The sequence below is a fragment of the Castor canadensis genome, chromosome X (assembly GCF_047511655.1).
Source record: "Castor canadensis chromosome X, mCasCan1.hap1v2, whole genome shotgun sequence".
NCBI lineage: Eukaryota > Metazoa > Chordata > Mammalia > Rodentia > Castoridae > Castor > Castor canadensis.
The window spans coordinates 17,564,514-17,590,307 of NC_133405.1; the positions used below are offsets into that span (position 1 = coordinate 17,564,514).

Here is a 25,794-nt window from a genome sequence, read left to right on the forward strand (position 1 = left end):
GACAGTGGTCAAGGCCAGCCCGGGCTAATAGTTCTCAAGACCCCATCTCCAAAATAACCAGAGCAAAATGGACTGGAGGTGTGACTGATGTGGTAGAGCACCTGCTTTGCAAGCACAAAGCCTTGAGTTCAAATCCCAGTCCCACCAAAACAAAAACCAGAATGATAAGCTATGAGTATTGACTTTGCAATCAAACAGACGAGGGTGTACAACTGAGCACTTCTCATTCCTATCTGTGTAGGCAAGCAAAATGTCCTCTAAGCCTCCATTTCCTTGCCTGCAAAGTCAGGGGTGACACCAGCATGCATCTCAATTGAAGTTTAAAAAACTAAATTGTTCATAAAGTCAGATCCTTCAGAGTCTTGTGCAACTTACAAGAAGTTTGGATTTTATTTGACATGTAATGGAATGCTGCAAAATGTGATCTGATACATGCATTAAAAGATCACTCCAGCAGCCAGATGTGGTAGTTCACACCTGTAATCTCAGTTACTCAGGAGGCAGGGAGGATTGCAGTTGGAGGCCAACCTGGGCAAAAAAGTAGGCAAGACCTCATCTCAACCAATAAAAACTGGGCATGGTGGCCCATTCCTGCTATCCCAACTATGTAGGAAGCATCAATAGGAGCAGGCCCCAGGCATAAACGTGAGACCCTATACCAAAAATAACTAAAGAAACAAAAAGGGCTGGGAGTATGGCTCAGTGGTAGAATGCCTTCCTAGCAAGTGCAGGGCCCTGAGTTCAAACCCCAGTATCACCAAAAAGCAGTGCTTGTACAGTATGTGTTGATTGACTATGAGCTAGAGGGAGATAACTAGTACAGTACAGTTCCCATTTTTCAAGTTATCATTGTATAAAATTTGGAATACTGGGGAGCATGTTGGGGAAAGAGATCAGAGGTTTGGTTTGGGGCAATTATTTTATTGGCAAAGTCATTGCCACTAAGATTCAATTCAAATTTGAGTGCATTCTTTCCCAACTGGGACGGGAGTAAAATAAGTCCATTGCATTGTACTGGTTGGGGCTGACTCTACACTTACCACTCCCATTTTAGGAAACTGAGGTACCGGTACTTACTCGTCACTTATTTCATGCAGATTGGAGGTTAAATGGTTTTGCTTTTCTGAAACAGCACTGATTGTTTGTAATATAACCTGGGTTAGGCTCAGACTTATGTCATCGCATTTTGAAATTTCAGCTACTTTGGAGACAATAATCTTTGTCTCGTCTTCGTCCAGGAGTGAAGATTCATTTACCAGGTTTAAAATGTGCTCTGCGACGTCGTCAGCATTCTCTAGGAAGCAAATTGGAAACAGGCGATCTGCATTTCTGTACTTGGGGCCCATGCCTATTTTTAAAGAAGTTTTTAGGATGTATTCATTGTTCAGGGGGTTTCACAGAGACAATTCCAAATAGGCTTATATTGTACATTATTTACATCACCCCCACTGTCTCTCTCCCTCAACCCCCTCCCCACCCCACTCAAAGCAATCGCGACAGGTTTCATCGTTCTGTTTCATACAGGTTGATAGGGCCATGCCTTTAAAAGGGCAAAGCAGTGCAGTGGCAATGCCACCAAAGTAGCAACATTTACAAAAGGAAAACATCAGGCCTCGGTTTCCACCAGTCCCAGAAAGTAGCACATAAGGCAAGTTTTTATTCATTAAACCCTTTTCAAAATACACCAGGGAAATCTTTTTGTCACTGAAGAATCATCTTGAAATTTGATCCTAATTAAGTTAAGACTTTGGAGCATGGGTTTGAGTTAAGTCGATCCTACCTATATGCAAATATCAGCAAACACTCGCTCTAAATTTCCATAATCAAGGGTGGTGGTTATAATTTGCTGTCAAGAACCGTCAACCACAGGAAAAAGGAAATATGGACCACATAATAAAAAGCCATTAATTGAGATTTGTCTAGAGAGGCAGAACAATAGATATTAACTCGCCCACTTTTTTCTTCATTTTTTGTTATGGAAATTTTTGAGCACACACAAAAGTGGAAAGTGCGGTATAATGAATCCCTGTGTATTATGAATCACCGACTTCACCAGCTGTCACTGGAAGGCTAATCCAGCTGATCTACTCTCTCCCTCATCTGTGCTCCATCCTCAAATTATTTTAAAACAAATTCCTGACGTCATATCATTTTACCCATTAATACTTTAGTACATATCTTGAAAATAAAGGATTTTCATGGTTGGGTATGGCAGCTCACGTCTGTAATCCCAACTACTTGAGAAACATAGGTCATAAGGAGCACAGTTCTAGACCAGCCCAGGAAAAAAAAAAAACTCAGTGAGACTTCCATCTCCACCAGTAAGCTAGGCGTGGTGATGCATGCCTGTATTCTCACCTGCCTGGGAGGCATAAGTAAGAGGACTGAGGTCCAAGACCTGTCCTGGGCAAAAAGGCAAGGCTCTATCCGAAAAATAATAATGCAAAAAGGCCTAGCTAGGGTCATGGCTCAAGTGGGGAATGCCTCCATAGCAAGTATGAGGAGGCCCTGAGTTCAAGCCCCAGTACTGCATAAAAAACTAAAATAAAGTACTTTCATTTGTCTTAACTGGAATCTTAATTAAATTAAAATTAAGATGAAATATTAGCAATAATATTGTACTAATAATATCAAATATCCAGTCAGATCTCATAAGTGCTTTTTGAACAGTTGCTTTGCTTGAATCGCCACCCCCTGTTAAAGTTAAGAAAATTGTTGACCAAATGCCATGCAAATTAGCTTTTACTTCAAGATAATTTCTATAAGGCTAAGCTTTCATAAAACTTTTTCTCTCTCTCTCTCCCTCACATTTCAATATCCTTCACAGTTGTCAGCATCTCCCCAAATCTCTCTCCTACCTCAAGCTCCACAACAGCCTCCCCAGGTGAATTTTTTTGCTTTCTCTCCTTTCTCCCTCATTTTCTTACTGTACTCTTTTTAACCTACGAACAACTCTGTCCTCATTAATGAAAATTAAGCAATCTGAACTGTCCTGTACGCCCCCTCCTGGCTCAACCAGTTCAACAATGACCTCCACCGGAACTGGCAAAGACAGGCCCTTTGGGAAAATGGGAGGAGACTGACTAACGATGTAATCATGTCTAAATTAATATCTTGTGCCTGTTCATATCTCTTGCTAGTCAGTTAAAGAAACAAAACCAGAAGACTAGGGATGGAGGATAATGGTACTGAGCTCCTTCACCGCTCTTACTAAATTGTTCAAGATTTGTTGAAAATGGAAAAGCCAGAGCTGCCAGGGGTCATGAATCTTTGGCCTTCAGTGGTGTGACTTCACTTCGTGTAGTCCCTGCTGTGGCAGGGTGAAAGTAAACAACAGGCCAATGACTGAGTAGGCTGTGGAAAGTAATTGTAGACTTTTCATCTGGACCTGTAGAGTTTGTTCAAGATAACTCGTACTCATTTTGTAAAAATTCTGGGTCCCTAAGCAAAAGCAACACAAGGAATTTTCCCTTATTTATTGCAGAAGAACTAGATCTCCATTGCTTGAAATATTGTTATGTTCAATTTGCCAATAGTTGCAATAGTCGAAACAATAATTATCTGTTGTTTACTGAGCAATTTCTGAGTCAGTGTTCTAGTTATCTATGGCTGCATAACAAAAACCACTCCAAAACTCAAAGGCTTAATGCAACATTTAATCATTATCTCTCGGGGTCCTTTGTGTTGAGTAGGCTCAACTGGGCACTTTGCACTTGGCATCTGTTACATACTTGCAGTCAGTCAGAGGGCAGGTGGGCCAGCACATATGTGAAGAATAGACTGGGCTGGAGCTCTCACATGGTGACTGTTGATACTGACCATGGGCTGTGGACTGTGCTCCCCACTCATGGCCTGTCCTAGTTGCGTAGGCTCTAAGTGGTCAGGAACCAAAGTGTGATGATATTACAGCCAGCTGGTACCAGCTTGTAAGAACCAATTATAAATTGGGAGGAAGTTTTGTGAGCTGCTTATTAAACATAGACATCATTAAAAATTAAATTATGTAATGCTAGAATCAAATAAATTATATTAAAACAGTGGTGCCATTGCTTCCTAATTATTTTGCTACATTTTGCTAATTTATGCTCTTGTGATTACTTACACCCATCATCTCTGTGTGTACATCCCTGATCGACTTCAGAGCTCAGTGACTGTATGCTATAGTTTGCACCTAGCCATGTGCATGGTGAGAGGAAGCAACCCATATGAGAGCATACCAAGAGCGTATGCAGAAACTTCCAGCAGTTCCACAGTTGGCAGTGTCCCTGTGGCCAGATTCTACCACACTAAGCAGTCACTAGCCAGCCCCCATGGACAAGGAAAGAATGAATTGACGTTGGGCATGTCAGAGCCAAGACACAGAAGGAAGTCTTTGCAAGCATCTTCTCAACTAATCCTGGCAGTACCGATAGGAGGCAAGTGTATCATCCCCTCTGTGCAGATTAAGAGATTAAGACAAGGGAAATTCTAACCCACTTTGACTCCCAAGCTTGAGTTCCCCAATGTCACTTTTTACTACAGCATCTGTGCCTTCGCTCCTTTTCTCCATGTTGCTGGAGTTTGGGATGGCGATACTTTGCCATCCTTCCACCTGATTTCCTGAGGGTGGAACCCAGGGCCTTCTGCATGCAAAGCCTGTCCTGTCTCACTGAGCTATACCTCAGTGCTTAGTCACTCACTGTCCTATCTGCCGTGTTGGTGACATGGGCACAGACCACAAACCAGAGAGAGTTCTGTGCAAAGTCCCAGCCAACTTCTTTAGAGCCTGTGTGTGCTTATATAGCACAGAAAAGAACTCAAAGAACTTTGAAATAAGGATACATTTTCCAACTCTGTGATATTAAAAGTTAAGAAAAAAAATGAGCATCGAAGTGGAAGAATTTAAGAGTTTTTCACCAAGATGTCTAATGCTTGTCAGCAAGGTTGAAAACTAAAGTTTTGAAATATTGTGGCCACATTAGTACATGTTTCTGTCCTTTATACTCATTGTTCACTAAACCCTGAATCTAGGCAAAGAGAAAGATCCTTCCAGAAGAGAAGGATCCTTCCAAAGCTAGCAAACACTATAGTTCACTTTTCAGTTATATATGTTACAACCACCATCCAACTGTTTTCTTACTGTAATGATAACTTTTTATCTTCAATTTTCTAAAATTCCCAAGTATGCAGTGTTTTTGTTGTTGTTATGCTTGCTTGGTCACTCTTCTTCCACAAGAGAAAATTCTATTAGCATGTTTAAAGAAAAAGTGTCACTCAGGAGCCCTGTCTGTGTTTCCACCCACTTCCCACAACACCGCCTCCTGCCCTGACTCAGGGACTCATGGTCTCCCATCTAGGAACCATCAGAGCTGCACTTGCTGTCCTACTTCTCCATAGTCCTTGGCAAGGAGGTCAGGTTTGTATCTTCTGTGAGGAAGACGAGTCTGAGAAGTTCACTGTCTCCAGGTCATTAACATACGCAGTCCAGCCAGAAATTTTCTGAGGTAAAGACATTTGAAGCCTGGTGAGCCCTACTTCCTGGTTCACAGATAGGGGACTAACAAGTCCCTTGTGCTATTCGTGAGGGTTCCGCCTTTCTGACTTAATCACTTCCCAAACACCCCAACTCCAAATAGCATCACATTGGGGTTAGGATTTCAACATAAGGGCAGGAGGGGGTGATAAATATTCAGTTTATGTTCAGTCTATAGCAGACCTCACCAAAAGACACACACAGATAACAGGGGAGTGTATGAAATAACACCACAGGAAACCAGAGAGCTGCAAATTAAAACAACAATCAAACATGGTGTTGTATACCATAAAAGCATACAATTTTTATTTGTTAACTAATAGTAAAAAGGGTTAAGCATCTTTTTTAACTACCCCACACCTACTAGTATGGCCAAAATATAAAACAGTGACAATGCCAAGTGCTGATGAGGACATGGAGCAACAGGAATTCTCATTCATTGCTGATGGGAATGAAACGTGGGACAGTCACTTTGGAACATGATGTGGCCATTTCTTACAAAACTAAACATCCTCTGACCAGATAAGTCAGCAATCACACGCTCTGGTGTTTACCAAGTGGTGTTTAGGTCCATATAAAAACCTGCACAAAGCCGGGTACTGGTGGCTCCTGCCTGTAATCTCAGCTACTTGGGAAGCTGAGATTGGGAGGATCATGGTTCAAGGCCAGCTCAAACAAATAGTTCATGAAACCTCATTTCGAAAATAACCAGAGCAAAATGGGCTGGACGTGTGACTCAAGCAGTAAAACACCTGCTTTGCAATCATGAAGCCCTGAATTCAAACCCAGTCCCACCCTCCCCCCCACACAAAAAAAAAGGATACGGCTGACCCAGCAATTCCATGTTCATGAATTTATGCTTCACAAATACCCCACTTGCTCAAGATTGTGGGCCATGTGTGCTATCCGTTACAGCATGTTTTTTAATTCATGCTCCCACTTGCAAGGTATGAAAGTGCCCATTTTAAAACACCTTCATCAACACAGCATGGTATCAGATGTTTGTATTTTTGGTGATTTGATTACCAAAAGTTGATATTTCCATGTAGTCTAAAGAGATACACTTTATTTTGAATCTCTTTTACCTAACAATATGGAATATGGTAACAGTGTCACAAACAAAAATGAAAACTAACATGGTCTATGAATGTATGTTTAAAAGAAATGTAATCTTCCATATCAGCTGCTTAGAGAATGCTCACTCTGAAACATTGTATATACCAACGAAAATGTGTTAAAGTCAGGTGTGTTGCCTCATGCCTGTAATCCCAGCTACTTAGAAGGTGGACATAGGAGGATTGATGTCGAAGACCAGCCCAAGGCAAAAAATTAGCAAGAATCCATCTCAAAAAAAAAAGCCCTGCATCATGGCACACACCTGTAATCCCAGCCAAGCAGGAGGTATTGGCAGGAGAATTGCTGTTCAGGGCTGGCCTGAGCAAAAAACACTACACTCCATCTGGTCCAGGCATAAAGTGACACCCGATTTGAAAAATAACTGAAGCGAAAAGGGCTGGAGGTGTGGCTCAGGTGGTAGAGTGCCTGCCTAGCAAATGTAAGGTTCTGAGTTCAAAACCTCAGTATTACCAAAAAAGTGTTCTTAAAGATATGTTATACTATTTTTACTTATTATAAAAACACAAGTAAATGATTTTTGTAATAAGGTATTTAAAGCAAAATTATGTTAAAAACCTAAATACCCTTATGTAGAAAGCATCTTAAATAAATAAATCAGAGAGTTGTGGGAAGGAGAGCTGTGGAAAGATTGGTCAGTGGGTCATACGTTACAGTTAGAGAGGAGCAAGAGGCTCTGGTGTGCTACTTACTGCACAGTGGGTGACTACGGCACATTTCAAAAAGCTAGCAGAAAGCATTTTTGAAAATTTTTGCACAAAAATTGATACATTTGATTTTTTTTGAAAGTCTTTTTTGTTTTTTAGCACAACTGGGGTTTGAACTTTGGGCTTAATGCTTACAAAGCAGGCACTCTACCACTTGAGCCACACCTCTAGACCATTTTGCTCTGGTTATTTTGGAGATGAGGGTCCTGCAAACTATTTGCCTGGGCTGGCCTCAAACCGCAATCCTCCCAATCTCAGCTTCCAAGTAGCTAGGATTACAGGTGTGAGCCACCAGCACCTGGCTTTGAGACAGAGTCTTGCTATACAGCTCTAGGCTGGTCTTGGACTCACAGATCCTCCTGTCTTCACCTCCCAAGTGCTAGGGTTATAAGCATGCACCACCACAGCTGACCTATTAAAACCTTTCGAGCATTAAAATAAAATGGAAAATAACAAAGAGACAAAAATATAAAAATTTTTAAAAATTACAAAACCAAACAACCTGACAATCCTTACTTTCTCCTGCACCCCACTCCACTTCCACCACTGTGAACTACTAGTTTCTGAAATGGGATTGTTGTAAGGCGGACTTTGATGAAGTGAGGGTTTGCCTGCACTCTCTGGTCTCAAGGCAAGGAGGCCAACTGAGGCTCCACGACTTCCCTGATGTGCACAAACAATCTTACCATCACTGATGGTAATGTTAGCGAGATCCATGATCTTATTGGGCAGTTCTTGAAGCAATTTGCATTGCTTAAGCCTTGGTTTTTCCCACTGACACTTGCCCGTTTGGATGCTGATGGAGCTGAAAAAGAGGGAAAGGAAGGGTAAGTGACATGGTCCAGCTGCATCACTGAAGGATGAGGCACGGATAATCATTTTGTTGTATTTTTTTTTCTTTTTAGCAGTACTGGGGTTTGAACCTGGGGCCTTGAGTTTGTGCTCTACCACTTGAACCACACACCCAGCCCTTTTTGCTTTTAGGTATTTTTCAAATAGGGTCTCAACTTATGCCTGAGCCAACCTGGACCACAATCCTCTTATTCATATTTTCCAAGTAGCTGAGATGACAGGTGTACCTCACCATGCCCAGCTTTTTTATTGTTGTTGAGATGGGGTCTTGTGATTTTTTTGCCTGGGCTGTCCTCAAATTGTGATCCTCCCCATCTCTGCCTCCTGCATAGCTGGGATTACAGGCATGAGACAAAGTGGCCAATGAGACAATAATAGCCTTAAAGCAAGAGGTGGAGATGCAGTTATCCTTGGGATGCCTCCTCCTCTTCCTCCCTAAGTCTACTGGACAAAATAACACGGGTAGGAATCCAGTGGTGGGGGATGGGGCAAGGCAACACCCAGCTCACCAGGAGTCAAGGCAGGGATATTGTCCCTCTAGATACCGCCCTGTCCCCTCACGCCTCTTTTAAGAGGAAATTCCTATTGGAATGCTGTCTCTATGTCAGCATATTAATTTCCTTCAAGTGATTGATGTAGGACCCTCTGTAGCTCATGAGCCTTCATCATCCGCCCTCTCTTGTGTCTCATCCAAGTCAACCCAGCTCAAGTCCTCAGAGCCCTCGGTGAGCTCACACTACACTGTAGAGCTGGTGACGGGCAGTGCAGACAAAGGGGACAGGAGCTTGTAATTCAGTGGCTTCAGACTCTGAATACAACATCTCTAAAATTAGGCAAAATATGAGAAGAAAATCAGTGTAAACAAAATTGAATCTATGAAACCTCCGAGGAGGAACTGATTTTTCAACATTTGAACCGAGCTGAGTCTGGCGCTGAAAGACAGAGACCCAGAAAGACACACACCTCAACCCACTCCCACCTCCAAGCGGGGGAAAGGAGAGAGGGTGCAAGGAGGTGTCCTTGGAGGCCACAATAACAAATGCTTTTCGGGAATGGAGTGCAAGAGCCCCGTGAGCAAGACAGCAATACAGGGAGCCTGAGGTCTTGAGGACTGTATTTAGGGGCTGCCACTTCATTCTTGAGCAAGAGTGTGACGTGATGGCAGCCAGACTTTCAGAAGATCATGCTGACAGAAGTGGGAAATCCAGTTGCGATGCAGTGGACAGCAGAAAGGCGAGGGAATGGTCCAGTGCAGGCAGAGGTTGGCAGAGGGTTTGCACCAGCAGAGGGTTGTCAAGGAGAACCTCGATGTGAACTCTGGCTGTGCCTGTCCAAGAAGGGAGGATGCAGCCCAAGATGTGGCTTTCTGAGTGCTTTTAAGCCTCTGTCAAAACCTGCTGCCTCTCTGGTCTTGCCTGCTTAAGTTAAAAGCATAACCATTAACAGCAGAGAGTCGGAAAAAGAAGGCTGATGATTTTAAAAAGGAAAAATGATAAAGTGAACAATAGAAGAGTGATTCAGTAAATAATTACAGTCCATCAACGGGACAGCATCAGAGGCCGACTTTTGAACTGACCATTAAGAAGATGAATGTAAAGCGTGGGAAATGTCTGATAAACCATTGAGTAAAAGGGTAAATTACATTATTGATATGAGAACTTTGATTACCACTGCAGAAAAATTAAATGCACACAAAGAAAGGCCAGATTTGGAGAAAAAAAAAGAAGAAGAAAAGAAGACATGTCACAACCTAAAAGCAGCCGCCTTCAAGTGGTGGGATTCCAGGTGACTTTTCTCTTTGGACTTCTCGAATTTTTTTTTCTTATTATATCGCATCGTGTGTTTAAGTCCGAAAGGGGAAAGAAAGAAAGACCAGCAGGAGAGGTGGAGGGGAGGGAGCACGCTCACACAAAGGACATAGAAACAGGCCCCCAGCTAAGCAGATCTTGGTGTATGTGAGCTAGTGATTAGAACATGGCCGTCACATACCAGATTCTTGTGGCATTTCCATCCTCATTTTTTATGCATCTAGTTTGGGCTGTCTCAGTAGGTTCAGTTAATGGCCATTTGTATGTCCCTTTGTATATAGATGATGTTTCATCGGCTTTGCACTTTCCCGGATCTACAGAGAAAATATATACACATTTTCAAAGGCAAAAGCCACTTAGAAGTATCACAAATACCCATTATGACCCATCGTTATTACCCTGCACATAAATGTCAGCAAATAAAAGAGGAAACTTTCAACAGCGACATTTAAAGCAGGCTTCACTGAAAATAGCTTTAAATGGAGTCTTTTTGTTTAAATAAGCCATCCAGTAAAACACAAGTTTAGTCCTTTTCATTAAAACGAGCAGTTGACAGGAAAGTGTTTTTTAGTCTTGTTTTTTTCAAATGGCATATATACACTAAGAAAAAGTTGAGGCCACACGAAGAGGCGATAGAGTGAAACATGGAAAGCCCTGACCTGCCACCTGCCTTTCTTCTGAAGTCCCCACTGTTCTCAGTTTGATGAAGAACACAGAGACTATAGGTGTACTTCTCTTCCTGGAGAGTCACATGTCCTTCTTAATGGACGCTGGGGTGGATATGGTTTGAGAAAACTGAGTGTCCTTGCCATGACCAATATAGACAGGGACCCTGGAGGAAAGAACTAGCCCCTTCATGGAGAACTTAGGTAGAAGTAGTGGCCTACCAAGGTTTGCTGCCAGGCAATGTCCCATTAAGGGAGATGTGGTCTGGGCTAAGTCTATGTGGTAAGTTCCCAGCTTTTGGAGAGCACCCACTGGTATGACCCTGACTGTGGAATTCTTTCCCTTAGGTGTGGACAGAGTGACTCAAGAAGTGGCCCAGCCATCGCAGCCTCCTGTGTGAGTGAGAATGAAAGATGCCTTCCTTTTACTTTCAGGACATGCTAGTTAGTGTCATTTGCATGATGGCTTTTGCCTGTGGCCTCTGCAATTCTCTGCCTTCATCCCAGTCTCACTCTTGCACAATCACAGCCTACCCTCTGCTATTTAATTAGCTTGTTGCCAAGGACTGTGAGTTGCAATGGCTATGCGTGTTGTGTGGGTAACTCGGAGCTCTTACAGTACTCTGTTGGGGGAAAGGAACAAAGCAGGCAGCAGAAGGAGGCAACATGGCCTGGTAGCCTTTCTCTGTTACCATTAAAGCCTTCCTAATTGGAAAAGAAAATCCCCATGAGAGAAATTGGGGCAGTTCCCAGATCACTTCCCAAGGTGAATAGGTTGGCCGACTCAATCAATAAATTAGCAAGTATCTATAGGGCATCTGTTGTGCATAATAAGGAAGCGCTCTAGGTCTTAAATATCTGTGCAAGAGAGACCATCCTCCCACTCTTAATATCCACAGCTGACCAACAGTCTCTTGGAAACTTTCTGGCACTGTTCTTTTATAAGCAGTTAAAGGCAGAAAGGTCAGCAGGGCAAATGAGTATCGATGACATGGAAAGACAACTTCTCTTCCCTCTGAACCTAGGATCCCTTGCAATATGCACTATGAGTTTTGCAATAAGGACATTGAATTAATCCTGAGATACCCCGCCAAAATAATTACCTATTTTTGTCACTACAATGTGATCGGCCTTTACTAATAATGTCAATTGATTTTGTGTGAAGATCCCATACGTGAAGTTGCCATGTATTTTACTTCTGATTCTGCTGATCAATTCCACAGATGTTAAGGCGGAGTTGGCTTTTATAATGACCAGACACGCACAGCTAAAAACCAGGGCAAAAAAAGAGAAAATGTTGCAGTTATGTAAACGGAGTACAACTTGGCCTGCGATGCTGAAACTCTGTGTAGTTGCCTTAATTGGCACCCCATAAAATGTCAAACGTTTTCTACCTATAAAGTGACAAATATTAAGAAATGATGGAAGGCAGCATATTGAAACCTTCTGACACATTTTCCTGTATCCAAAATGGACAACTCAAAGCCTATTTTCAAAAGAATAGTCGGCAACATTTGTATTAGGTTGAAATTGCCAAGTCCTGAGATTTCTCCAGGAGGTTACAGTAATTAATAGAGAAGATGGAGTACTATTACTTCAAAGAAAACCTTTTATTGTTCTGGTCTCCAATTTACCCGTCATTGCTGCAGTAAAGCAAATAAGCACATGCTCAATTAGACTATAAAGATGTGTTCTGCAGAAGGCTTATTTCTATAATAGAATAATAATGATGATAATGATAGCTGGCATCTATGGAGTGCTTGCTGTGTGTGTTTTCATTCACTCTATCTTCACAACAACCTTTTGAGGTAGTGCTGTTATTATTCCCACTCTCCAGATGAGTGAACTGAGATTCAGGGAGATGACATTTCTCTCAGTCACAAAAGCCCACCCACTACTTCTCTCCACTAAAAGATGTATCATGAAGCCAGGTGCTGGTAGCTCACACCTGTAATCCTAGCTACTCAGGAGGCAGAGATCAAGAGGATCGAGGTTGGAAGCCAGCCCAGGTGAATAGTTTTCAAGCTCCTATCTTGAAAAAAAATCCATCACAAAAAAGGGCTGGTGGAGTGACTCAAGGTTCAAACCCCAGTACAGCCACAAAAAAAAATGTATCATGAGCTGGGTGCCGGTGGCTCACGCCTGTAATTCCAGCTACTTGGCAGGCTGAGATTAGGAGGATCGCAGTTCCAGGTCAGTGCAGGCAAATAGTTCGTGAAACCCTATCTCCAAATTAACCAGAGCAAAATGGCCTGGAGGTGTTTTGCAAGCATGTTTTGCAAGCATGAAGTGCCAAATTCAAACCCCAGTCCCACCAAAATAATTAAATAAATAAACAAACAATAATCATGAAAGAATAAGGTTGACCTCAACCTCTATAGTGAGGTCATTAAACATATTTCATTAGGGAGAATGTTTCAGATTTATGAGCTTACTTGCATTCTTTTTTTCCATTTGTATTTGTACATACAGCTTTTGAAAAACACATTTGCTAAGTTTCCTACTGGATGTTGAAAGTTAGATGCCCCTGTCCTTACTCAAAACCTGGGTTTGCCCAATCTAGACAATGTTTCCCTCTCCTTTGATCCTATAGGTGGTGAAGTGCCTGCTCGTCTTGCCCACTCCATTTGGAGCCGACCTCTCTCAGCTTTTGTCTTTATAGTCTGAAGAGGACTCCTCTTTTTAAACCCTTCTCTTGCTTATAACAGACCCTATACTCTGGCACCTTGAACAACCTTCTTTGGTTGTATGTCCTTAATGATATGCATGAAGCAAATCAACAAGAGCCCTTGCCCAAGAAAGGCTGGACCATGAATGTCAACAGGACCCGGGTGCTTTCCGTGGGGTTGGTGTTTCAATTTCCCTGCTCAGAATGTCATGGACCATGTTGACCACAACGAATGCTTTATTCCTCCATCCCCCAATTGCAATCACTTTCTACCCCATTTTCTCTCCACACAAAGAGGCAGGAGGCAGGCTGCTAGGCTGTATCGTGACCAGATGAAACAACTTATTTCATGAAGCCAAGAGCCCAATTACAGCATCTGTAAAATAACCACTGGGTACTTTGATCTCCTTCTGACAACTCTGACCAATAGACTGCACATACAGAATCAAATGGAAGGAAAATCAGAACTAAATGTACCAGCTATGAATAAACTCATCTCTTACCTGTATGTTTCATGGGAAATTGTAGATATTTCTTGCCCTTCTCTCTGTCCCAACTGATGCAAAAGAAAAGTACACAGTCACTGGAATCTTCAAACAAATGTCAAAATTGAGTACAGGGCTTATAGCTAACAATCATAATTTTGATTTACATTTAAGTAACCTAGTGCTATCTGCAAGCCACCCCCAAAACCAGTAATGCATTTGGTCCTCACACCAAGCCTGTAGGGTAGGCAGTACAAGGAATGCCACCCCATTTTCTAGATGAGTAAATGGAGTCTCAGGGAAGTTAAATGATCTGTCCAGTATTGCACAGTTGAGTCACAGAACTGGGGGTATAATATAAGCCTTCTGGATCTGGATATTAACATCATGGTGACAAAAGAAAACAAGAAAAACAATACATCCTAAGCCATGTGCTAAGCACCTAACACAAATTACTTATTTTCTCTAACAGCCCTCAATTTATAGACGAGGAAACTGAGGCACCAAACAGTTAATTCAGTTACCCAGTTCTCACAGTCAGGAAGTAGAGGAGCAGAGATTCCAACCCAGGCAACCTGACCAGATTACTACCAAAAAGCTTTTATATCTATTATTTGACAGATATTTTGTTATATCATATAATCTATAACTGTTAAATTTTAAAATTCTGACAGCTATTTACAGAAAGTATTTTAAATGGTGTCAGATGATTTGGAATGCGCTGTAGGCTTGGTTGTATTCTGTATAGTCAAAATATTTATCTCATTTAAATATCTTGAGGCATGTGTGCTTTCTAATCATTTTAGATTCTACCATTGGAAAGCTTTGAGGTACTGTAATAAGCAGGAAGATTTGGGGAAAGGATGATATGAGATAGCTTTGTCACACTGACTTCAAATCTATACAAATAAAGGGTGGATTTAGACTTCTTATCTGAATGTCACATAATGCAGACAATTGTGTTGCTCTTGGAAGTGCCAGACTTTTTTGCAAGATATCTACAGTCAAGAAATTCAACTGCCATTTATAATCCCCAAATCATTCCACCTTCCCATAGCCCAAGAAAATGTGCCTCAAAAAACTACCACGCATATAGATCAGAAAAACGGGGGATGACTTTCTGGATAGGTTCTTGTGCCAATCGCAAAAGAAATAATATAATTTGATCCTCGATTATCACCACTGAACTTTGACTGATAATATAACCTTGGGTAGAAGAGCTACTTACTTATATCTAATCAAGTATAGAATGATCACAAGTAGACTCATTTTTAAAAATTACTTACAATATCTCGGTGCACGACCATTTCTTCCATAGAAGTGTCTCTGTATCAAAAACACCACAAAATAATAGAAAATGAAATGTAGTACCAAAAAAACAGAGCAGGATAAAGACAACTCTGATATAGAACAGCAGATTGCCTATTTTCCCCAGCTGTGAGTTCAAATAATCCAGTGCTCCAAAACAACCCTGGTAAGTCTTCAGTAGGCAATCCTTCCAGGAATCTATCCCATAATGGTATAAGCAGGAGTATATATATATATATATATATATATATATATATATATATATACACACACACACACACACACACACACACACACACACACACACACACACATACATGATGGTAAGATTTGCTCAATTATCCCTCACCAGACAGTTGAATAAACATAATGGCATGTCCATGCAAAATAATCTTATGCAATTATTAAAATGAATTAGCCAGATTTTCATGTATTGTCCTGAAAAGAAGTACATGATGTATTATAAAGCAAGAAGCAAAAGTCATTAAGCAGTATACAGAGTAGGAACTCATTCTCTTAGTAAATGCATAAAGAAAATCTAGAGAAATATGTAAAACAAGCTGTCCACAGGAGACCATGAAGGAATGGGGAAAGGAAAGTCATTCAGAGATTTTGACTATCCCTTTCATAGATTCCTACAAAACACTAAGATTTTATAGTGACCACATATTACTTTTGCAATAAGGAAAGACAATACACAGTTTTAAAATATTGTATACACTAAATATCTCCAAGTTTCTTTTAATATCTGCTGTGGGTTGAATAGCAACCCACATATGAAATTCATATGTAAAAGCTTGTGCAGGGAATGTTAGAAGGCTTGATCTTTGAGAGGTATTTGGTAATGAGGGAAGAACCCTTGTGAGCAGGATTAGAGTGGATAGCACAGATAGGAGAGCTTCCTGCTTTCTGTTTTCTGCTATGTGGGGACACGACAGGGTGACCTTCATCAGGACCAGATCATGCTGATTTCCAGCCTCCAGAACTGTGAGAAATAAATTTCTTGGTTTAAGCCACCCAGTCTATAATATTTTTGTTATAGTACTACAAACTGACTGAGACAATCAATGGATTTCCTTCCTTTCATTCACATGAACCTGTTTAACCTATTTATATTTGAACACGTAAAAGAAATGAAAGGCCCAGCATATAGGAGATAGGCAGTCACATGTTGAGGTCAGTCAGTCCTCCTATGTGGCAGTGTTGAGAGGTGGAGACTAGTGAGAGGTGTCTGGGTCATGGGGGCAGAGGGCTCATAAATGGACTTTCTCATGTGAGTGAGTTCTCACTATCATGGGATTGGATTCATTGTCTTAAGAGTAGATTGTTATTCATTACTTCCTCTACTTATTTTTTATGTTTTGTTCTTCCATTGACTTTACACCCTAAAGTAAGACAAATTTCATCTTCTTTCCAAAGAGAACTTATGCTCAGAAGGAAAGATGCAACTCCTCTAAATGGGAAGCAGCCCCTAAATCTCAGACATAAACAACCAGAAACCGTTCTGGATAGGAACAGACCAGAATGCCCTCAAATTGCCATTTGAACCACAAATGGCATTCACTTACCTGCCATTAATTTGAATAGCCAGATTAGCAAGAGAAAATTCACTGTGCTGAAATACAGAATTCAACTGTAAAAGATAAAAGCAAAGAAAAAAGAAAATCAATTTTTCTATTCCCACTCTCCCATTTTAACACAGCACAGTCACCTGGGACAATGTGATCTTTAAGCTGCATTCATTATTTCAGCAGGCTCAACATTTATTTCCTTCTGCTCTACTCAGTGTTTCAATTTACATCTTGCACCTTATTACGGGCTAGGTTGCCCACTCCCCAATACACACACTCAAATTCAAATGTTGAAACCCTAGCCCCCAATTTGATTATATTTGAAGATAGGGTCATTCGGGAGGTAATTAAGGTTAAATAACTAGGTCACAAGGTGGGGCCTTGATCCAATGTAATTGATGTCCTTATAGGAAGAGAGAGACCAGAGGCGCATGTACACACACAGAGGAGATACCATGTGAAGACACAGCAAGAAGGTAGCCATCTTCAAGCTCCCAATGAGAGACCTCACCAAAACCCATCCTGCCAGCACCTTTATCTTGATCTTTCACCTCTCCTCACAGAACTGTGAGAAAATGCCTGGTTTTTTTTTTTTTTCATCGATCTGTGTATTTTCCTAAGTCAGCCTAAGCAGACTGATACACTCACCCACCGTCAAGCACCTACAGTCATGTCATATGTCGTCTAAAATAAGTGCGGATGAGTTGAAGGGAAGCCCATATGAGCAACCACTGTTGGGTGGAAGGTACAAGTTGGTATCTGGGAGGCCATTTAGAGAAAGCTCTTAAAATGCAAAATGTTCACAACTTTTGATCCAACAATTTCAATTCCAGGAATTTCTCCCCTAGAAATATTTGAGTGTTCCAAAATAATAATATAGCAAGAATATTGTTTTCAGATATGTTTAAAAATAGAGGGAAAAAACCTAAATGTCCATCAATGGATGTCTGGATTTAAAAACAAAACTTTAAGTTACAACCATATAGTGAAACCGTATGAATAAGTTAACATGTATGGGAAAGAGATACTTATCATCATGAATACGTTTTCAAAGGTACATGTTTAAGGGCTGGAGATACAGTTCATTGGGAGAGTGCTCGGTTAGCCTGCGCAAGCCCTGGGTTCTACCTCCAGCACCACAAAAAAAAATACATGGGTAAGCGGGAAGGAGAGCAAGTTGGAGAGTAGCATTAATGCTGGGGAATGCAGCTACTTTTGTGAAAAACACAATGTTATAATTTGTATAGAAAAATATAAAAGAACATACCTTAAATTATTTAAAGCAGTTTGCAAGTAAAAGCGGTAGATGACATGCACTTTCTGTGTTAGATGTGAATGTGTGACATTTTTACGGAGTGTTATTAGTCTCATCATCAGAAATATGTAAGGATAACTAAAACATTCAGTGCGTTAGAGATAGAGAAAAGTTAAAAATGCAGAGAACAAAGATACTTAAATACAATGGCTAGACTTTGTTATCACTGCTCTCCTATTTTCCCCAAATAGGAAAATTTGGCAATGACTCAGAATTTGTATCAGTGGAGGAAAATGTACAGATCTCAAAAATGAAAATAATAACATTCCATAAAAGCTTTTAGGACGGGTACTATGAAATAGAGCTTGCATAGATCTTCAGAGTGTTGCTTACAGAGTAGATAGATTTGCAGTGAAAAAAATCAAAACTGTATATGTCAAATGGATTATCAGTAGGAGAAAAAGTAAAGTCTAGTTTTAATCTACTTGCCTATATACTTCTATGTACAATAAATATTCAAAAGATTATTTTACCCAATTTCTTGCAAATTCATTTATAACACTGGTAATAGGAACCTTTGGCTCTTCTTCAGAGATAGACAAGCTCATTTCAATATTGTAGAAGGAAACTGTAATTAAAAATAAGCAGGTTAATTTTACTCGTTTACATCAAAGAAATTTGAATTCTGTAGATTTGATCAAAAGTACACTCCATTTTAAAGCAAACAAAACAATGATTTCACATTCCTAAACTTGACTTAGTTTAACTCCAATATTAAAAGCACTTTTGGCTCCATATCCAAAAGCAAAACATGAAAGACGTTATCATCCCATTTTTACTTTATTTGGGCATTTCCCTGATTTCTATACAGTTGATAGACATGCAACAAATCTCCTAAATTCTCCACTTTCAATGACCAACAGATTTCTAGTCCATTCAATGCCCAAGACAAGCATTATCTCATCCAAGCATATACCTTGAGAAAATAACTGTTTTCCCCCTATGCATTTCTTTCTGCCTTAGGGTTTTCTCTCCTTATGCCCCTCTTGATCTTGCATGTACTGTCATATTTTTACTTTTGAGTGTTAAAAGTTGCAAGAACATTCAAAATTTGAGCAATATGGAAGCCAAATACACCCTAGCTATGGCTAAGTATTTCTAGCTGCTGGATGTAGGGATTGGAGAAGGCTGAAACTTGCATGAGAAGAATTCAAAAGACAAGATAGTGTATCTTCTACTGTTTTCTGGTGTGTGACTAAGATGACAGTCCTAAGGTCACATGATCTTTTTACTAGGTAGGTGTGTCTATGAAGAATCAGTCAGGACATCAAGAATAAAACAAGTGGAGAGGGGACTTCAAAATGCCATACTGGGTGAAAAGATAAATTTCAATGAAGATGAGAAAATTTGCTAGAAAATTCTGTGTCTTAGTAAGGTACCCATTGTACTCACTATCTGAAGAAGGGCGCACCCTTCCTCATCCTTTTCTGCCTTCAGAGAATTGGCCACCTTGGAAAAGACATGACCCATTGTCCACAAATTCTATTAGGGATAAAAGGAACTATACCTGGGGATCTGGCAGCAGTTGGTGAAGTGAATGATTCTGTAGATGGGATGGAAGATGTGGAGTCCGGCCAGGTTGTCTCAAAAGAGGAAGAGATTAGTGAAGACACAGTTGCTGTAGGATGTGTCACCTCAGTGGATATGAGTGGAATTGAGGCTCCAGTAGCAGTGGGTTTAGTAGTGATTGTATTTATAAGGGAGTCCAGGGTGGGCTTAGGAGGAATTAAAGCAGAGGATGCTGATGCAGCTGGAAATCTGCTCCATGCAGTCATTTTTGTAGGGCTAGGTGGTGGTGGTGTGGAACCAACAGATATCGTGTGGGCGTGGTCAGTTGTAGAAGGTGATGCACTCATTCCACTATAGGTCAGAGATTGAGACACAGTCCTGGAATTGTCAGTCATGGTGGTTCTGGAGGATGCCTCAGGGGATGCAGAAATGTGTACAGTGGCATCTGCGGTTTTTGTAGATATAGGGAGAGAAGTTGGGGAGCCAGAAGTGATACTGCCTAGTGTAGATACAGGAGGGGTTTTGGTGAGTATGGTGCTTCCTGTAGCAAAGGGTAGTGTGGCAAAGTTAGTGAATGGGTATGTTGGTATCGTGTCCGAAGTTAAAAATGTGGATTTTGACACCTTTACTATAGAGGATGTTGGAGCAGGAGAAGCATTAGATCCCATTGTCAGGGGGGAGCCTGAAGGGAGACTAGATAATATCCAAGTCAGCATAGGTGAAGTAGCAGCCTTGGAAACTGTAGGAGGACTTGATAGGAGGGTGGTTCCAGGGGTTACAAATGTGGATTTTTTCTCAAATGGGTGCTTAATGTCAGCCAAAGTGGTAGAGAGAACTCTTGAAGATATTGATGATGAACGGCTCTCAGAAGGCCCAAAGGAAGGAAGAATTTCTGGTGTAGGAAATGATGATGTTGCCATAACACCTCTAGAAACTAGACCAGTCTGAGAAGCTGCAAATGTTGACAAAGACCCAGGAATAAGGTGTAGAGTCTCTGTTTCCATCTTGTTGGGTGTGGGTACACGAGTCATGGTGGGTGTGTTCCAGGAAGTTGTAAGCAGAGACTGAGTATTACTAGATGTAATTCTTGTTCCCAGAACTGGAAATTCAACCATTTGGGATGTAGGAGGAGGGGAGAGCTTTGGAGTAGAGAACTTGGCTTCTGTACTATGAAGTGAATGAAGAAGTGATGTCAAAGAGAGTGTAGTTGTACTGGATGGGGTCCATGGAGAGTATAAAGCAGAAGTATTCACAGATGTGGCACTTTTTGTTAACTCAGTTGTTAAGAAAGTATTTTCTGATGAGGAAGTCATCTTTTTGGTATTAGAGGAAAGGTACGCAGTGATGGCTTTTACATTTTCTGTGGGTCCAGGAGTGCGCTTTAAGCTGGTCAAAGATGGAGAAACCTGAGTAGCCAGGGAAGTATGAGCATTATCTGAAGGAGTAGGTGAAAGCCCACTTTCAGGGACAGCAGTTCTGGAATAAGTATTTGTGAAATCTGTCACTTTACCGCTGCTCATAGTAGAAAAGGAGCTGTTAGTAATGCCAGGTAATATGCTTGGAGTTGTAGTCTCGTCTCGCAATGATAGCTGGGTTGTTGATGGTAATGGAGAAAATGTGGTCTTTGGAATGGATGAAATAGCTTCAGTGTTCTTAGAATTGAGTAGAGAGGAGGCAGTGGTACCTACATCTGAAGTCACTACCCTAGCCATGGTTGAAATGGTTTTTGTGGATGGAAAAGTTGGTTCTGTTGGAGCAAAAACAGATGTAGGTGTGATCTTGGAAGACATGTTTGTCATTTCTGAGTTAGTGAAAGCAGAGGAAATCACTGAACTTTTTTTGGAAGTAGGCCCAGCATATGTCACAGGTGTGACAGCCAATGTAGATGTTTGTATGTTCATGGTAGTCCTGGGGGTAGTTGAAGACAATAAAGTAGAAAATGACCCAACTTCCCTGGAAGTGTCAGAAGAAACCACTGTAGGTGAAAAAGCAGAGTCATTAACTGGCATTGAGGACATCTCAGACAAAGGCCCAGAGGTAGCTACAGAGGGACTTTTCAAACAACCTGGCCGTGTTGTTTTAGAAGGTTTAGTTATTAGTATTGTGGGAGTAGTGGAAACATTTTTGGAGGCGAAGGCAGTGACATTAACTGGTGATGGAGACATCTTGTAAATAGGAATTGACGTTTCCAAAGAGGTTTCCCCAGAGAGTGTTGTAGGTGCATTTGGAACAGAAACAGCTGTAGTGATCCCATCATTAGAGTTAACTGTAAAATTGGCATTAGATAGTCCAGTTGTGGAAAGCATCAGGGACTTAGGGAAAGCCTGAGTGCTTTCAGAAATGGAAGAAGCAACTGAAGTCACCTCAGGTTGAGTCTTAAGTGAAGACAAGTGTGAAAGACTTGTGCTGATGGTTGTTCTTGAGGTTGTGATATTTGCAAATGAAGTATCCTGGACAGTGGAGACAGGGTGAGTCACAGAGGAGGAACTTACTATCATTTCCACACTCTTGGGAGTGTGGAAAGGACACTTTCCACAACTAACACTTTCCAAGGACACTGAAAGGACACTTGCACTTTCTTTTTCAGGAGGTAAAATTTTCGTTATTGTCAGAGCCTGTGAAGGGAGAGATGTTTTCTCAAGACTGGTAGACATTTCTGAAATATGAACATCCACTGTGTTACTTGAGGTCAAGATATGTATACTCTGTGTGCTCGCAGAAGTGGAAGGTACAGCTGAATTTCCATCAGGTGAAGTCCCAAGTGGAATCTCTGTAGATAAATGTGTTTGGTGGTTGGAAATTTCTGTGGTCTCAGAGAATCCCATATCTGTCATTTCCAAGTCTGAAGTGGTCTGAGAGTAGGAAATGAAAGAATCCTTGGATGGAGAAATTTCTGTCACTTGCATAGTTCGAGGGGTTTTCCCCAGAGAGATGGTCATCTGCTCTTTGTCAGAAGATGAAGTAGAGGTGCCAGTCACCAGTTGGGTGGAGACCTGTGTGTTTACAGGAAGTTTGGAAGATGGAGAAATGTGAATGCCTCCTAAGGTAGCAAGCTTGTTGGCTGAGGTGTGTGAGGGCATGGTCGCATCAACAGTAGAGGTCTGTGTGGTGCCGGTAGCTAAGCTAACAACATCTTCTCCACCACTGGAAGTATACGGAAAGCTAAGAGCAGGGGTAGAAGTCTCCTCCACTTGCGATACGGGTTGAGTTGCTACTGGTGTAGCTGTAGTTGAGATCACATGAGCAGAGGTCACGATAGGAATGTTGTCAGGGGGCGGTTTTGAGCAGAGAAGAGTGTGTATGGATGGAGTTACTGTTCCAGTTGAGGTGGAAGGAAGGGTGGACTTAGCCTTTGTTGTCATAGGAGTGAGGGGTCTCAGGGAGGGTACCAGAGTTTTTTTCAGTGAGGGAGCTGCTGTGAATGTCATTGTGGCAGAGATCACTGTGGCCTCTGAAGTGGTATAAAGTGAGTCTCTGTGGGTAGACAAGGTATTGCTAGTTGTGGAAGCTGTTTTGCCCAATGGTGTTCCTGATGCTGTGGTCATTGTAGCTGATGACAGAGTGGAAACATCTGAGAGCACAGATGTGGAGAAATCGATGGCCACAGTAGAAGGCTCTGGCGTGGTCACCTTATTCTCATCAGACACCACCACAGAGGTGACCACAGAGATATTATTTGGTGGTGAGACTGTATGGGTAACAGGAGTAGTGGTTGCTGAGAAATGCAGAGCTGTAGTCTGTGCAGGCAAGATACTGGCAGACAAGGACATAGCTGTTCTGTCTGTAGGAGCAGTGCTGAAACTAGTTTCCAATATGCTTGTGGTGGAAGCACCCAGGGGATTGAATGTCTGAGTACTCCCAGAAGTGGGAGATGGAGTTGAATTTCCCTCAGGTGTCTCTGAAGTCCAAGGTGTGGTATAGGTATGGGTGGAATTCAATATTTCTGTAGTTCCATTGTATGAATTCTTAGGTGTACTTTTCATCAGTTTTGTCGAAAACCAACTCCATCCCATCTCAGAAGTTACAATTTTATTATCCAATGTGGTTGTTAATTTTTCTGTATCAGGAAAAGGAGAAAAGGTGACAGAAGCTGTTTGTGATGATTCATCTGTTGCTTCTTCCAGCACTGCTGAAAATGGAGAAGCCTCAGCTACTGTTGCTATCGTTGATGTTTCCCCAAGATGATGGGAAGTTGTTTCTTTTCTCATCACAGTGGCATTGACTCTTGGTGTTGTTGCAGTCTTTGGTACAGGGGTCGTTGTATCAACAGATGTGCTTGTACCATTTGTTTCTGCTTGTGTGGTCTCAGAAGTGCTCTCTTCAGTAGAAAGATTTCGTTTCATATCAGCAGTGGTAGCTACTGATGGAACAACTGTCTCCCTCGGTATTAGAGAATGTTCACTTACAGCTACTGTGGACACAGGGATAGTTTTCAGTAGTAAGGTGGTGACTTTAAACTCAGGCAGACTGGTGACAGATGTGGTTTCAGAAACACTGGAGAAGTCAGCAAACTGTGGAGATGTCGATTTGAATAGAGCGGTTGTATATCTGGCTGCAGTAGCATCAGTGCTGGCGGTAGCCTTGCTCTCTGTGGATGCTTCTGGTGGGGCGATATTAATACCTGTGGATGAAATTTCTGTGTTAGTAGTATTGTCATGAAATGCTGATGTGAAATTTTCATTAGGTACAACTGTAAGTATGGTAGGCGAATTAGTAGATGTCAGTAGGGTCTGGCCTGGCCTAGAAGTCCAAGTGGTCTTGTTGGTGGAGAACCAATGGGCTGTTTCATCAGTTACAGATGCAGGAACTGATTCAGATGCCTCAGGTGTGGAAGCTGATTTAGTGGGAGTCAGAGTAAGCATATGATCACCAGCTGTGGGTGTATTCTGGGTACACACAGGCCTTGCACTTGTGGGGGAGAGCATAGTTTCGGCCACTGTAGGTGCAAGTGTGATTCCAGGAGTTAAGGCTGTATGTGTACTCTCAGCATCAGTAACCATCTGTACACTCTGAGTTCCAATGACTATAGAGGAAGTCATGGGATAAAGGGCCATGGAAGAGGTCTCTTTGGGCATGGAAGTAGACATGGCATCCTCCATGCTGGGCAAAGAGACACCCTGGAATTTTGGAGATGCCAATTCTGTTTCTGCTGTTCTTAGGACAGGCGTGGTCTCAATAGGCCTCACTGAATGAACTGTAAATGTTACTTCCATATCAGGCGTAGCCAGTGTTGATGATGTCTGATTTCTAGGAACTTCAGAATTCATGGGAGCAGCTGTGGAGGTGAGCAGAGACTCAGGCGTGAAGGCTGATGAACTCCCAGTCCCAGTAGTTATAGCTGTAGTTTCTTCTACTGTGGACCAAGGTACAGTGCTCACAGCTGTAGCTATAAGATATTCCTGTGCAGATGCGGAGATAGAGAGTGCTGCAAAATCTGTGGATTTGTGTTTTGGCCAAGATGTTGTAGAATTGGATGTTGACTCAGTAGTTGAGAATAAAGTTGTCTTCATAATGGCTGACTGAGATTCGGTTGCTGAAGTTTTAGATACAAAGGAATTTTTGATAAATCCTGACGTGGAAAAGAAATTAGTAGCTGTAGTTGGATGAAATTTCTCAGTAGCTATGGCTTCCACCATTTTTGTTGTCCTTGTGCTCTCTGAAGATGGGTATTTAGTTATTTTCATGGAACCAGTGGTAGCATGTATGGATGTACTCTGGGTAGGCAAAGTGGTGGCTATTGAAGTAGACAAGATATCTGCAAATGTAGCTGTCCCAGATAAGGATGTGTTTAAAATTTTTGATACAGTCATTGTAGCCAGAGGTGGAGATATTGTATTGGAATATGATATGGTTGTGTAATCAGTTACGAACACAGGCATGCTTTTTGACATCACTGTAGAGGAATGTATAGTCTCTTGTGGTTTCAGTCCAGTGATTTGGGAGGGAATTGTCAAATCTATTTGCTGTGAAAGAGTTGTACTTCTTTCTTGAACTGTCATATTTTCAAAAACAACTGAAAAATCAAAAAGGATGTGTTACTTGGATTGAGTCTTAGAAATCAGAGACAATTCTTTTAAAAAGAGCTCTATGATTTCATTTTTAAGAGAGTTGAGTATCACAGATATAATCAAGGCACTTGATTACTTAATTTTTCTTAAGATGATTCTCTACTTTGTAGAATCACTGTATGGTTCTCATAATACCCTGGTTAAATAAATAGTAGGAGGGCATCCATTGCACAGTATCTCCACAAAAGATGT

The 25,794-nt window shown here is 41.4% G+C and overlaps 1 protein-coding gene across 1 annotated transcript in view; it reads right to left on the reverse strand.

The window, feature by feature from the left end:
* The window catches only part of Adgrg4 (adhesion G protein-coupled receptor G4), a 96,866-nt gene that overhangs the window by 34,946 nt on the left and 36,126 nt on the right, over positions 1-25,794 (reverse strand). The window contains exons 4-12 of the mRNA XM_074063263.1: positions 19,533-25,547; positions 18,499-18,593; positions 16,708-16,772; positions 15,118-15,157; positions 13,850-13,902; positions 11,782-11,945; positions 10,195-10,327; positions 8,040-8,158; positions 1,078-1,294 (exon numbers count right to left, since the gene is read on the reverse strand). Coding sequence (XP_073919364.1) covers positions 1,078-1,294; positions 8,040-8,158; positions 10,195-10,327; positions 11,782-11,945; positions 13,850-13,902; positions 15,118-15,157; positions 16,708-16,772; positions 18,499-18,593; positions 19,533-25,547 — 6,901 coding nt within the window. The remainder of the gene's footprint in view (positions 1-1,077; positions 1,295-8,039; positions 8,159-10,194; positions 10,328-11,781; positions 11,946-13,849; positions 13,903-15,117; positions 15,158-16,707; positions 16,773-18,498; positions 18,594-19,532; positions 25,548-25,794) is intronic.